Source organism: Rhinolophus sinicus, chromosome 5 (genome assembly GCF_057876585.1).
Source record: "Rhinolophus sinicus isolate RSI-liver-muscle chromosome 5, RSI-T2T, whole genome shotgun sequence".
Classification (NCBI taxonomy): Eukaryota; Metazoa; Chordata; class Mammalia; order Chiroptera; family Rhinolophidae; genus Rhinolophus; species Rhinolophus sinicus.
Genome location: NC_142505.1, coordinates 26,184,995 through 26,199,424, shown reverse-complemented (window position 1 = coordinate 26,199,424; position 14,430 = coordinate 26,184,995). Strand labels below are relative to the sequence as shown.

The following is a 14,430-nucleotide window of genomic DNA, read 5'->3' as shown; positions in this document are numbered from 1 at the left end:
TAGTTGAAAGTGATGTGTAACAAATGTAATCACTTTCAACACAGTATGTTTACAGAAGTGGCACTAATTAAATACCCTGTTTCTAAACAGAATACAAACAAGCTTTCCTGGCTATGTGTTTTAGGTTCCAAGAGGAAGCGTAATCGTATAAAGATTATAATCACTCTGAAAAAAAGCCCTATTAGAATAGTAAAGCCCACACTGATTGGCTACATAACTTCAGATATAAACAAATGACTAAGAAGATGAGGGTAGAATCATAGGCTAAGCAGATACACTACAAATAAATACATCTTTTAAATAAACCAGTAGCATCTTTGGACTGTCTAATACACATAACTAATGTAACTCAACTTATCAACATTTTTCTTTTTAATCACTAAAGTTCATAATGGGAGTTTTCTCGCAAAATTTTGCTCACAATTTTGTTTTCTCAGAGTTGATAAGTATTCCTCGTTTTTCTCACTTAGTCATGTGGTGTTTTTTGCTATGAAATTTTCTCTTGTAATCATTTATGTCCTTTCTGTCATTCTGGTTTTCAAAACCTTTTTTCAGTGGTTTCTCCATCCTAAATTTATTTATTAGATTTTTATCAGTTCTGCAAGCATAAAAGAAGATTCTTAGCTTATGATTCTTAGACCAGCATCCCAGAACCACTGAATACTAATGAGGAAAACATATTGGAGGGGGCACTCTAGATCAGTGCCAATCACTTTCATCTTAAATGAGATGCAATGAATACATGAAACAGGCTTATAGCCACATGGGTCTTTCAAAATGATTATAACGTTACTGATTCCAATATAAAAAACACATATTTTTAAAACTTAGATTCCCTACTTTGAATACCATATTGTTATGTATAGCCATGAAAATATTCATATCGCAACATATTAAGAGGAAAATGTCAACATCTGTGAGAAGATTGTAGGGACTGAAATATAGAGCCACAGAACTGCTCTGTGGTGGTGGTTGTGAAGTCTGGCTGAGGTTTGCTGTCACCCACTTACCTGGCAAGAGAGTGATGGGAACACTTTCTGCTCTGTGTGAAGATGGCATAGTGAGAGTAGGTCAAAAGAATGTTCAAAAGTTGAAGCAAGATATACCATGTTTCCCTGAAAATAAGACCTAACCGGAAAATAAGCCCTAGCATGATTTTTTTCAGGGTGACATCCCCTGAACATAAGCCCTAATGTGTCTTTTGGAGCAAACCTTAATATAAGACCCAGTCTTATTTTCAGGGAAACATGATATTTATATATATATATATATATATATATATATATATATATATATTTATTTATTTATTTATAAATATATATATACACACATATATATAAATATATATATGAAATATATACATCGTGTGTGCGTGCGTGCGTGCGTGTGTGTAGATGGTTGTTCAACCTTCTTTACCCAAACAGATGATTTTATCAAAATATCTTTTTCCATGCAGCTTCTAATTAAAGTGAAAAGCATTCCTGGGGCCAGTTTGGCTTACAAATGCCTAAAAGTAGTCAATCAGAGACTAATTCTCACACATACTTTCTTGAGGGACGCTTGATTCACTTTAGTTAATATCTTTGTGATTGGGAGTCGGTGTTTGGTAGGTGGGATCTGGATAGACCAGAAAACTGTTTAACCTATTTAACAATATTTAAGTAGTTTATCCTGCCTGAGAGAAGACAAAAAGCCAGATATAGATGATTTGCCTCAGAACTAAGTGTCAGGTGAGTTAGGGAGATGAGAGATAATTCAAAGGATTTGACCCCAATAGTAGGGGCTTAGAAACAGTAGGCAACAATTCAAAAATTAAATTCTCCCCATAATATCTTTGGCAAGCTAAGTCTCACCTATGTCATCTGCCCAGGGAAAGAGTAGAAATGGGATATCTGTGAACACTTGAGAAATACACATCTCAGAAAATCATTAGATTGTTAGCACCATTATTTCAGCAGTCTCTCCACAAAAGACAGCAAAGATAGGAAAATTAAACATACCAACTCATACATGCCTTACATGCAAACACACACACACGGTTAGAAATGTGGCAAGATTGTGTGAAAAACCTCAACTCACAGCTTTGATTCTAGGGTTACTATTCATCATAAGTAGAGTGGAACTTTTGTACCATATAACCTCCTCTATTTTGTAGCAGATTAGAAGTCATAATTAAATAGCTATTAGACAGTTTCAAAGATTTTAAAGCTTGAATAAGCTGCAACAGTGGCTGTATTTCCTCCAAGTATAGCTAAAATTAAGAGACTATTCTTAATTTTAAAGCATTTACATTTTTGAGAGATCAAATGTGCATTAATGATATAAAAATAGTGGTTATTAAGAGAACTCATACCTATTTTACATTTTAAACATTGCACATATTGTACAAAATTATTTACTTGCTCACTGCTGCTTTATGAGTTAGGTGCCATTATTATACCCATTTTAGAGATAACAAACTGTGACTCAGAAAGGTTAAGTTGTTTGCCTGGCTTATAAAGCAAGTACTACTGGAAGTTCCTCGTAGGTAGACAGAGGATTTCTAACCAGATTCCTACAGCTATGGGGACTTGGCTAGAAGCCCACTAAGAGCTTCTGAACCAGCTGAATTCCAGTCACACACGAATCTCTCAGAGCACCTTTCATATTCTATTTTGTTAATGCAGTCTTTTCAAAACTTGGATTTTAGTTTGAGTCTTTAAAGCTCCACCCCTACCCCACCCCAGCTTTTTTTATTTTATTTTTTCCTCGGTCTTGCAATGTTTCTTTCTGCTCAGCAGAGTACCATGAAACATGATGCTTGATAGAAAGGCTGTGGCTCTGTCATGGCCAGTTTGATCACATCTTTGATCACCTCTGGTTCAACATGGTGTAAACATCTCACGAGGCTCTTGCCGTCCTCTGTGGTTGCACAGCAGGTAAGTCAGAAGTCTGCTTTTGTATTTTATTCCTTCTTCCTCGGGACAGAATCTGCAAGAAGCTAAATGGACTATTTTCTTCCTATCACTTTTAAAAGACTGACATTGACCTTCATTTGATGCTTCATGGTTCCTGAAATGTGAAACCATACTGCAACCATGGTTTTAATTCAGCAAATCATAATGCTTCAAGAAATGCTGTTTGCTTTTTTGTTTGTTTGCTTTTGATGACCTTGGTCCAGATAGTTATTTATCTAATATCTGCAAAAATCAAAGTAAAATGTTGGGGGTGGTGAAAAGAGGCTAGGCTTTCCTTTTATTTCCCATCATCTTTGCAACTTCCCTTTTTGTAGATGGATCTTAAGTTAGGTACAAAGAAAAGCAGGTAAGCAAGAAAACTGGCAAATTACTTTGAAAAATGAAATAAACCATTCCTCAGGTCATCAGAAAAATTGAGAAACACTTTTTAAAAATGAAAAAAAAATCATAATTCCACCAAGGCAAGGTATCAAAATATTAATAGTAGTTATAATGTTCCAGTCCTTTATTTCTATTTGCATATTTTTAAAAAAGTTTGGATAACTTAAAGTGACTTTGTATAGAAAGTCCCATGGAATTACATATACATTTAGAAATATACATGAATTTTTAATGACAGCACAGGCTTACAATATATAGATGTGGTATATTTAACCATGTGTTTAATATTAGACATTTGTATTGTTTCCTTTTTCTTCCTACATAATTAGGTTATAATGAACATCCCACTCGTTAAATCTTTTATCCCATATTTGGTTGTTTCCTTAGGATAGATTTTCATATGGGGTATTATAGGGACAAGAATATGACTATTTTTAAGTCGCTTTATTTAAGCTGCCTAACTACTTGCTAAACATTACAGAGGAATTCATTTTATAGGGAAATGTGTCCTGGTACAGTCTGCAAAATTTGCCCCTCTATAAAATAAATTTCAACACCTTAAAATTCAATTTTCCTGATGCCTATAAAATTATATTTAGTAGTGTTAGACTAGACTCTTAACAAACCCATGCAACTGCCAGCAGTTACTTAGTTACCTTCTCATTGACAAGTTTGGATGATTCAGCTTATAGACAAGGGGCAGGAAAGTGGTCAGTCTCCATACAAAGAGCAAACTACAAAGGTGTTTTTTTGATGTGCTTATTTATGACATTTGATATAATGGCATTATATTCCAACTCTGGTGTGCCCTACGGAAGAAGAGTTCTCTTGAATCTACACACCTGAACTGTATAATTGGCATCAAAAGCCTCCATGTTATATTTCTTTTTATCCTCCAAATGTCAAATTAACCCTTTAGTACCCTGACCTCCAATATAATATGTATTTTTCATGTTAATCATATTTGCATTTTGTCTTAGAGATAAAAACTTTATCAGCATATCAACAAATATTAAGCACCCAAAACAACATCTATGATATCAGGTAACCAAGTAATGCCTCAAAGGAGTAAAAAATACTGTATTATTTCTGTTAGCTTTCTGGTTGAAAGTAATTTGCTGATTCCACCAGTAATATATTTAAAGTCCAATTTGCAGAGGTGAAAAAAGAGACAAGGAAGACAAGAAATCTAAAATAGAGGAAAAGAGAAATTTGCTTTTAGCATCAGAAATGGCCCCAGATGAAGAGCTATGAAGTTGAGATGGGATGGAAGACAAGCCACACAGAGCACTGCCAGTAGGATGGACTTGGTGAACAAAAGAACCTCAGGAAAGAACTCTGTAGGCTCAGGGACCCAATGGGCACAGCACAGGCTGTGTCTGATGGGAGATAAACACATGGGATTGAAATAGCAGTAACCTCTGAAATGCCAGTATGTGAGGAGAACTGCAAGGCATCCAGAAAGCCTCGTTTACCCATAATAACTGACTACAGGGAACACTGAGGCTTTCCTGTACCTCTTTCTACATGTATTAACACTCTTTAGGTACACACGTCTCATTTCCTTAAAACACGGCCCTAAGCACCTGGGAAAATGCCACATTGCTTTTCTCTCCATTACCCAAGAGAGCATAGCAAAAAGGTCTTCACACAATAAACACTAAACAATCAATAAATGGACAAATTAGACACACTTCCATAGTATGACAGAACAGACATGATGCTGTCTTAGTGATTTATAAATGCCGTGTTTTTATTTACTTTTTGTGTAAACTAGGTTTATCTTTAATTTTTAAAATTATTTTTGATGAAAGTAAAACATGCTTTTAGTAGAAAATTCAAAGAGCATTTAAAGTGAAAAGCTGCATGTCCTCAGTAGTGACACCTTTTCAGGTGTAAATTTCCTGATATATTCTAAACATCAATCAATGACTGTATATTAGACATGAGTAGGAAAAATAATATTGGTTGAACATTCCACCAGGTTTGCACATGAAACCACTTTTCATGTAAAAGTCATATAAAAGTACAAAGCAAGAAAATTCACCTTGACTCTACTTTCCAGTCACTCCGATGTCACTATCCTTGAGTGCTCACAGGTCTGCAACAATTCTTCTTATTAGGTCATATACTACATATCACAATCCTCCAAGCAGTATTTATGAATTATAGCGCTAGTATACTGATAGAAACTTCTGTGGTAACAGAAATGTTCCCTTTCTGTACAGTCCACTATGGTGGCTATTAGTTATATGTGGCTCTTGAACACTTGAAATGAGGCTACTGCAACCATGAAACTGAATTTGTAATTAATTTAAATTTAATAGTCACCTGAGGAGGCTGGTGGTTACCATACTAGATAGTATAACTCTAGTACTCAAATATGCCTTGCCTGGGCATGTGGGAAACAGGAGGTATGAGGCTGATTTTTTTTTTTTTTAATCATCTGTAAAAAGTTTAAAGAAGACATAATAGTAGAATTGTGATAGGAGAGTCTCTATCTTTATTTTTAATCAAACAGAAGTCTTACCATTATCATAGAAAAAGCTGAACAAGAGTGGAAGATATCTTTGAGCCTTAATAACAATAAGGATCTGAACACTGGCCGCTGCAGCTGACTGGCTGAAATGAGTTTTTCACTTGAAATGTGAAATGGCAGATCTCTTGATGCAACACGTCTTTACATATTCTATTCCTGAATAGAGAGGAACAAACTAGACATGGGCTTCTTGAAGGCAACTCCCAAGTTTTGTTCATATTTGTATTGTCAGTGCCCAACACATAATAGATGATCAGTGAAGATTAGCTGAAGTATTAGATATTAATAAAATTCAACAAACGAATATTTGTAAAGAGAGTTGTGAGCTCAGGCTCTGGAACAGTGTAAGTCAGAATGTGCTCCCATTAGCTTGGGGTTTAGATTTCCTTTTGCCTCAATGTCCTTGGCTACAAAAAAGGAAATTATCTGCTCCATTGAAATGTTGTATTAAATGCATTTATTGTTTTAAGGACTCAGTAAATTTTAGTCAATTTTGTCCTTCTTAACAATGTTGTTCTTGTTTGGCAAAAATTTAGAAATCGCTAAGTGTTGTAAAATTTAGTAAAGGTCATCCTTTGATAACTGTCATTTCTGTATATTAAAATTAATGAGGGATAGAATAAGCTTTGTCTAGAGACAGAAAAGTTGGAATGAGCTTAGTGGAAACTATCCAATGTTACCACGTGAAGTCAATACCAGAAAAATCTGCCCAAATTAGTAATGAATGTTAACTAAAAACATTTCAAAGTTTTTTTGTGTGTTTTTTTTTCAATTATATAGAGAAAAATCATCAAAAGTAGCTAAGCAAAGCATTACCTAATAGGCTGTTTTGGGAGGATTTTTTTAAAACAAAAAGACAAAACATATCTTTTGTAATGTCTGTGTCTATAACATACAATAAAAGAGGACTTTCAGATCTCTTAAAAAGAATACGTTCTCTTAAAAAGATTACATTCTCTTAAGGAGTTTAAACCACGCTTACGCCGTTTTTTCAATCCTGTTAGCAAACTCAGGAGAGCTACTTCTCTTCCCAAATTCGAAAAATGCAAGGTAGGAATGCCTCTGCAAATCCTGTATTCTAATGTTATGGAATGTAAGTCAATTAACTGCAACTTTGAATGGTTACACATTTGTGGGGGAAAAAAAAGAGGGAGAGAGAGAAAGAAAATGAGATACAATTCATCTCTGAATAATGGTAGCAGCAGCTGTGGTTTTACTAATAATTATGCCACAATATTTGATCCTTAAAGTGTGCCATATGGCCTCTTAACTCTATGAGAGAGAGAGAGAGAGAGAGAGAAAGAGAGAGAGAGAGAGAGAGAGAGAGAGAGAGAGAGAGAGAGAGAGAGAGAGAGAGAAGCCCAAAGAGGACAATTGACTCACACAGATTTACATAGAAAAGCTTTCTGTAGATGTGAGGTAAAAACTAGGTCTGATCACTTCTAGTCCATTCTAGTTCATTCTACTGAACAATACCGCAAGCAGTGTTTAAGGGAAGTTGTATTCCCAAAATTTATTTATGATTAAGAATGCATTTTCCAAGGTTAAAAGGAAAACGTGTTTTGAAAGGTCATTAGCTTCCCATGAGCAGACCATGAATGCATAATTTAACTCAGTGATACAGGCCTTATTTTATATATATATATATATATATATATATATATATATATATATATATATATATGCACACACATATATATGCATATATATATATATGCATATATATATATATATATATATATATATATATATATGCATATATATATATATATATATATATATATAAATATAATGTGTTTCTAAAGAGGGGAAAAATACTTCGAATTACAATTTGGATGCAAATAACACATCTCCCCACCCTGCATCCTGGTTGCTTCTGATCAGAATTGGCATTTAAACCTAGTTCCCTGGAAAACACAGTCCAATCTTAATAGCGGTTTCCTAATATGTATCTGGCTTAGAAGAAAGCAGAGAAGTCCTTTAGAGTTATATTGGAGGGGTGCGGGTAAGTGCAGGGGGCAGTAAGGGTGGTCTGTTCTGAGTGCAGGTCATAAGGGCATACACAACAGAGAACTAGAAAACAAACGGCTTTCAGAAAGGTAATCTGCTTTCCACTAGCTGGCAACTCTAAATGTCAGTGACAAAGGACTGCTCCCTAAAAACATTTTGTTGGTCTAAATTCTAAATAATTGATGCGGTTGTTGTAAAGATTTCATATAGATTAAATTAGCACATTTTATTACTTATCCCTTAATACAAATCATATGAAACATGGGCATTAATTTGTAGAACTTTCCATTATACAGTCAGCCCCTGACACACATGAATTTGGCTATAAGCTTTTGTTTCATTAGTAAGTTCCTAACATTTCGAAATCCTTTGAGCCTACAAAGGCTGCATTTCATGCATTCAACCCCTGTGGTACTATATATTTTTTAATGCAGACAATAGATTATTAAAAAAGCACTGGTAGCACAGTGATTGTGAAGATGAAGAAACAATATTTGAATTCATTCAGTTCTGTCATTTTATGTGAACACTTGAAGTTTTTATGTTTAAAATGTGGAACAGAGTGTGAGCCGTGCGGTGTATGGGTTTGGTTTGGTGAGCTCCAGTTGCCCCCGTTGGTAACTGGCTACATGATGCACCCTTCCCTGACTGTCTTCCCTTCCTTTTCCCACACCACTAACTGGTTTCCTTCATGTCCCCTAAAAGCTATTGGTCCTCAAATCTTTATCTCAGAGTCTGCTTCTGAGGGCTCCTGGACTAATCCTGCAACTACTATTCCTATTTGTGACAGGAAAGTGAGCATGATCTAGAACCTTTCTCTTTTACACACACCCCATGGTGTCCCCATACCAGACCCTAAGGGACAGATGCAGGCCGCCAGTGCACATGTGGCAGTATCTGGATACAGGAAGGACTGCATTCACCTTCATCTACACTGAGAGGAAGTCCCAGACCCAACAAGCCTCCCAACACTGCTGCAGTTACACATACCACAACTGAATCTGGAGCTCAAAAACGGTGCACGAAGAGGGTCCAGGATACCCTGCTTGTATATCTTTTTTCCTCCTTTGCCATCTCCAGTTCTGGCACAGTTGGCTCCTGCAAGTCTAGGGTGAGGCCTAAAATGAGCTGGACCCCTGGACCCTGGAAAAAGATCTCTGACACGGGAAGGGAAATACAGGGGTAAGGAAACCCATGCAACAGCTTTGAGGGAAGGGGAGTGGATGCAGTCCCCTGACTAACTGAAGGGTTGAAAGGGACACCCCTATAAAGGGATTCAAGTAAATAAGGGTGACAACCACATTTAGCACTAAACTGTCAGATGAGATGGTTATAGTACTTTTCAGCTCTGACTATACAACATTTGTGAATTTTTAAAAAATTTTCCAAACACTATAGCTTCCCAGATGCTGGATATATAATAAATTAGAATGCCTCGATATAGGAAATATATATTTATATATAGAAACGTATATTTATATTTAAAATATATTTAAATAAATGTAAATATATTTGTATAATATATGGACATATTTTATATTCATTTAAAATATATGAATATATACATTTTTTAAAGCATCATGGGTGAATATGTTTTTTAAAGCTCCATGGGTAATTCTGACACACGAAGCAGAGATGAAGACCGTAGACTTCTAATACGAAAAATGTTGACCTGACGTGATATAATCAAGTAAGCAATTCCTCTTTGCTTCTTAATTAGATTTGTCTGACAATAATTCAGGAAGGATATCCAAATTCTTAATAATTAACTCTAACCTCAAAGCGTATGGTCTGTGCCCTTCCCTACCCCCCATGAATGTGTTTCTCAGTCACTATGCAAAAAGATCAAGAATTCTTGAGAAATAAATGGACTTTCAGTGATGTTTATGCTCCCCCAATTATCTTACATCCGGGAAGAATGTATTTGTATGAGTAAACACGAGACGGCTCTGCATGGTATAGATTCTGACTTGGGGCCAGATGTTTGTCTGTGTTTCTCAGCCCCTGAACTCATGACCTCTCGCTGACTATAACAAACGTTGTGTGTAGGAGGAAGGTATGTGCTGAAGGGATAGTTCTCCAACTGCAATTACTCCCTTCGAGTCTTGAAGTCAATACCTGAACATTACTAGTGCAGCACAATGATTGGTCAATGACTCAGTCAACATACAGCTGTAATGTTCACTTAGGATATAATTCACAAATGATTCTTTTACTATTGTAACTGCTGACAGAGTCCTGGCAATGAACCCAGTCTTTTAGAGAAAAGCTGATCTTGGGCCAAAGGGCTGGCTAAACTCTCAGGCAGGACATAAACAAAGAAAACAAACAAACAAACTATTATTTATCTCTCTCTCTCTCTACATCTATATCTATCTATAGAAATATATGTATCTATTTCTATAGATACATATAGATATAGGTAAAGATATACAGATAGATGATAGATAAGTATAGATCTAAATATATATAATATCTTGATATAGAACAGGTGGATGATCTCAAAATATATTGGGAAAGCATTTCATCCTTGCTTATCAGTATTTTCTGTTATGCTATATTAAAGTTTAGTGTTTACATGAGCAAAACTTGGGTTTGAATCATGGCTCAGTCACTTAAGTTACCATGTGCTTTCTCTGAGCCCCAATCAAATAAGAGGGATAGTACCTTGAGGTTGTCAGAAAGAGTAAATAAATTATTACATGTAAAGATCATATCTCAACGACTGCCTGTAACAAGCACTTTCTTGGGTTTAATTGTCCAGGTCATAGAGATCTACCCCGAACAATATTAGTTGCCATAAAAAATGTAATAAGGAGGTTTTAACCAAAAATACATGGAGTCACGCAACCAAATTTTGCAACTATATTATTGGTACAACTTTAGAAAACTTCATTTAGAAGAAAATGCATGGAAGTATTTAGCAATCTAAAAATCAAATAAATGCAAAGCTTATACTTAGAATTATATTTTATTTTATCTTCTAATGTTTAATAACACATCAACACACACACACACACACACACACACACACACACACACACACACACCACAGCACAGGCACTCTGGAAATCCTCCCTTACCCCATGTAAATGACACATTGCATGTCATTTTTATTTTTCAATGGTTAATGAATCCTATGTAAAAATTACCAGTTTTTGCCACCTCTTTGTTCCCTGATGCAAAAGATCTAATCTATTCAGAGGAACATAATTGCAGAGCTGTTGAGACAGAAAAGAAATTGCTGTATCTCACCACTGTTGTGTGCCTCCAGCTGCGAGGCAGAGTTGACAGCAACCTTGCATAGCGAACAGTAAAGAAGCCGTTTTGCCTTTTCTTCCTCAGTTTCTGTGGAAGGACACGAGCTATTGCCACTGGCTGTTGTGGGGCTTTTGTCCACTTTAGAGGTGATCTCAGTTGTCATAATGCTGCTTTTGCGAATTTCCACCGAGGTTGTTGATATTGCTGGTGTCCCTGTGGTACTGTCTGCATTCAAAATCACATAGGAAAAAAGAGGGAAAAACAGTGGTATTAGCTTTCCCTATTTGTACATGCATCACTAATAATACAATTTGCTAATAACGTTAAGAGTAGGTAGCAATTGCTGCTTGTCAACTGTGAATCAATCACTTCATGAGGAAATTTATATAGATGACCACATGTAGTTTCGTATATTGATATAAAACACTCAGACCATACTTGAAAATATACAAATACACTTTACATTTTTTTCTATGGGGTAAATAAATATACCCAAAACTTTCTCTTGTTAACATATGGTCTTAGTAAAATAATCTTTTCAATGTATTATACTTTGTATACATACATTTCTACACAGATGACTTTTAAAATAATAAATTAGAAGATAAATACTTTTAAGATATTTTTTTCATTTATGACTTGTCTTTCTATTTTCCTTCTACATTTCTTTAATTTAAAAAAAGAAAAAGTACTGATCCTTTTGTACATACTTGTACAAAAGAAAGAAGATTGGAATCCTGATGATATATTGCTTTGTCCAGATCAATAGTTTAGAAAATCATGGCCCTATTTACAAAGAGTTGTATATTCAAAACCAGGTACAAAAATCATCAATATACAAATAAAAGACATTCTAGTATGGCATATTTATTAAATGCATATTCTATACCAGACTGTGTTCTGGGAGTTTGCGACATAGTATTCAATGGCCACTCCTTACAAGGAATTCACAGACTGGTCCCACCATGTTAATGGCAAATGGTTTCAAGAGCTTGATGACCAGGAAAGTGCTGATACATTATAACCCTACAACCCTCTGGCTCCAAAGTCGGATCTTAATCTGGAGAGGTCAACCTCTGAAGCGAAACTACCTTGTCCTGACTTCACTTGGGTAGACACAACTCTCATTTCAAATATGCCAATTACCGTGATGTTAGTAATGTTTACATATCCAACAACAAACTGTAAATGAGTTCTACGCTCATATCCATTCTACTCTTATACTACTTATCCTGCCTCCTGGCTGGCTGGTTCTTAACCTCCTATTCACAATATGCATATGCTGTTTGTCCCGCTACAGCTGTTCTTGCAACTGTTTCTCATTCCACATGCTGCTGTGGTCACTACCTAATGCCACACTGAAAAGTCCATGATAAATGGATTGGGTGGTGACCATCAAGGACTGTAGTCTGCCTTCAATGAAATGTCGTCCTTATAAACGCTTACTTCTTGTAAAGCTCATACTACCAAGAGTTGATTACAGTTATAGGATGTCTTTTAACTTGGATATCCTCTTTGATCCTGATAAAGAGGTGGAAATATAGGAGAGATTGATTATGGCTTCTTTCCCAAAAATGGCATCAGAAACACTAGTCAATAAGAAGAGAAATGAAGTCTGTGTTGAGGGCTGTTATATAAAACTGTTCATCTGGATCTTATTTCCTTTGCCTGACACTTCACACTCTTTTAATCACTTCTTTTAGCTTCTAAAATCATCAAGTAAGTTTCCCTCCTTCAGTGCCATGGAGAGTCTCTGCCAACCATGTTAAAAAAAACCCCCAAAAAACACAAACAACAACAACAACAAAACAGTCTCTCATGGCGAGAGGAAAATAAATAAAATTACTGTAACACACCAATTTTTCCATCAAAATTAATTTATTCCTTTGAACACTGAGAGGTCCATTTCTTGATTAGTTTTTACTTGTCTAATAAGGTACCTGATTAAAACTGAAATATCAGGTAATAGCCAGAAAATATTTCTGAGAAGCTAGATATGGCCTAAAACACAATGCCTACTTTAAGATAGTGTACTAGCTGTTCATTACGCCTAACAAACCAGAAATGATTTTTTGAAAGCATGCGTATATATCTGTGAATAAATAACAAACGGCTAGTTAATTTGCTAAGCATTTTATACACATAATTTCATTTAACCGTCACACAAACTTGTGCAAATGAGGAAATTACAGAATTTAAGGAAATTTCCCAAGGTCACACAAGTACTATGTGGTGAGCCAGGGAAAAGTGCTCCATGGAATGAAGAAATTAGGGATTTTGCAAAACAAAATGTGAATGATACCACTGGCCATGATAGTGACTCACCACAGTCAGGTCACAAACACCAGTGAGCTAAAACCATTAAATTTTTATTGTGATCAGCTCTTTGTGGAGTGACAACCGTAAATATAGAGATACTAGAACTCAGTGTGGCCACATGCTGGAGCTAGAATGTGACACGGTGGGTATTATTACATTTAAATCTAAATAAAGATATTCCTAATAATACCCTCCTTCTAATAAATTTTCCTGAGTTGGCCATGTTTATTTTGTCTTGACCTGACTGTACATCGCAATCCTAAACCAACTTCCCTATTTACAGTGACATTCATAACAAAAGTACAGACTAAAGAAAACCATGAATCTTCCAATTCTTGTGACAGCTGCATTAGTGTCTTTCCTAATGCCAGAGGATAATGTACATTTATACCAAAGATGCCATGAGATTAGAGATACCAGATTCTCTATGCCTAGGGCTTAGTGAAGTATTAACATTTCTTAAGGCAAGTCCCTTGCATGAGACAGACTTAGGGCAATTAGCATCAAAACGCTTAACTTCCAATGTTTCTATTTTGTTGCATCCTTTAGACAACATAGCTGAGCACAGATCTGTTATTGTCATTTGCAGTAAATCTGGAAGTAATGCAACCAGTTATATTTTTTATCTTAAATTTAATACATAGATCTTGAGTCCATAAGGGTAGGGTTACTATCAATTTGTAACCAGACATGGATTTTTCACTTACATTTCATTTATAACTAGTGAAGAGGACTTCTTAAAATAATTAAAAAAAATAAGGTAAATATATTTTAAGATTAAGCCATATTCAAAGAGAACCAACTGTTTTATAATTCAATAAAAAATGATATATAGCAGAGATTTTCCTTAATATGATATATTAAATTACCAATTATATATAATTCTTATCCACTCATTCAAATTGAATCTTAAATCAGTGATCATGTTAAAAGCATATACTCAATATGATGGGATGAGAATTA

General features: G+C 35.3%; 1 protein-coding gene across 5 annotated transcripts in view; it reads right to left on the bottom strand.

The window, feature by feature from the left end:
• Positions 1-14,430, bottom strand: part of ZNF385D (zinc finger protein 385D) — a 727,500-nt gene that overhangs the window by 7,190 nt on the left and 705,880 nt on the right. For all 5 annotated transcript variants that reach the window (XM_088798315.1, XM_019726024.3, XM_074312787.2 and 2 more), the window contains one exon: positions 11,143-11,373. In XM_088798315.1, the coding sequence (XP_088654441.1) occupies positions 11,143-11,373 (231 nt within the window). The remainder of the gene's footprint in view (positions 1-11,142; positions 11,374-14,430) is intronic.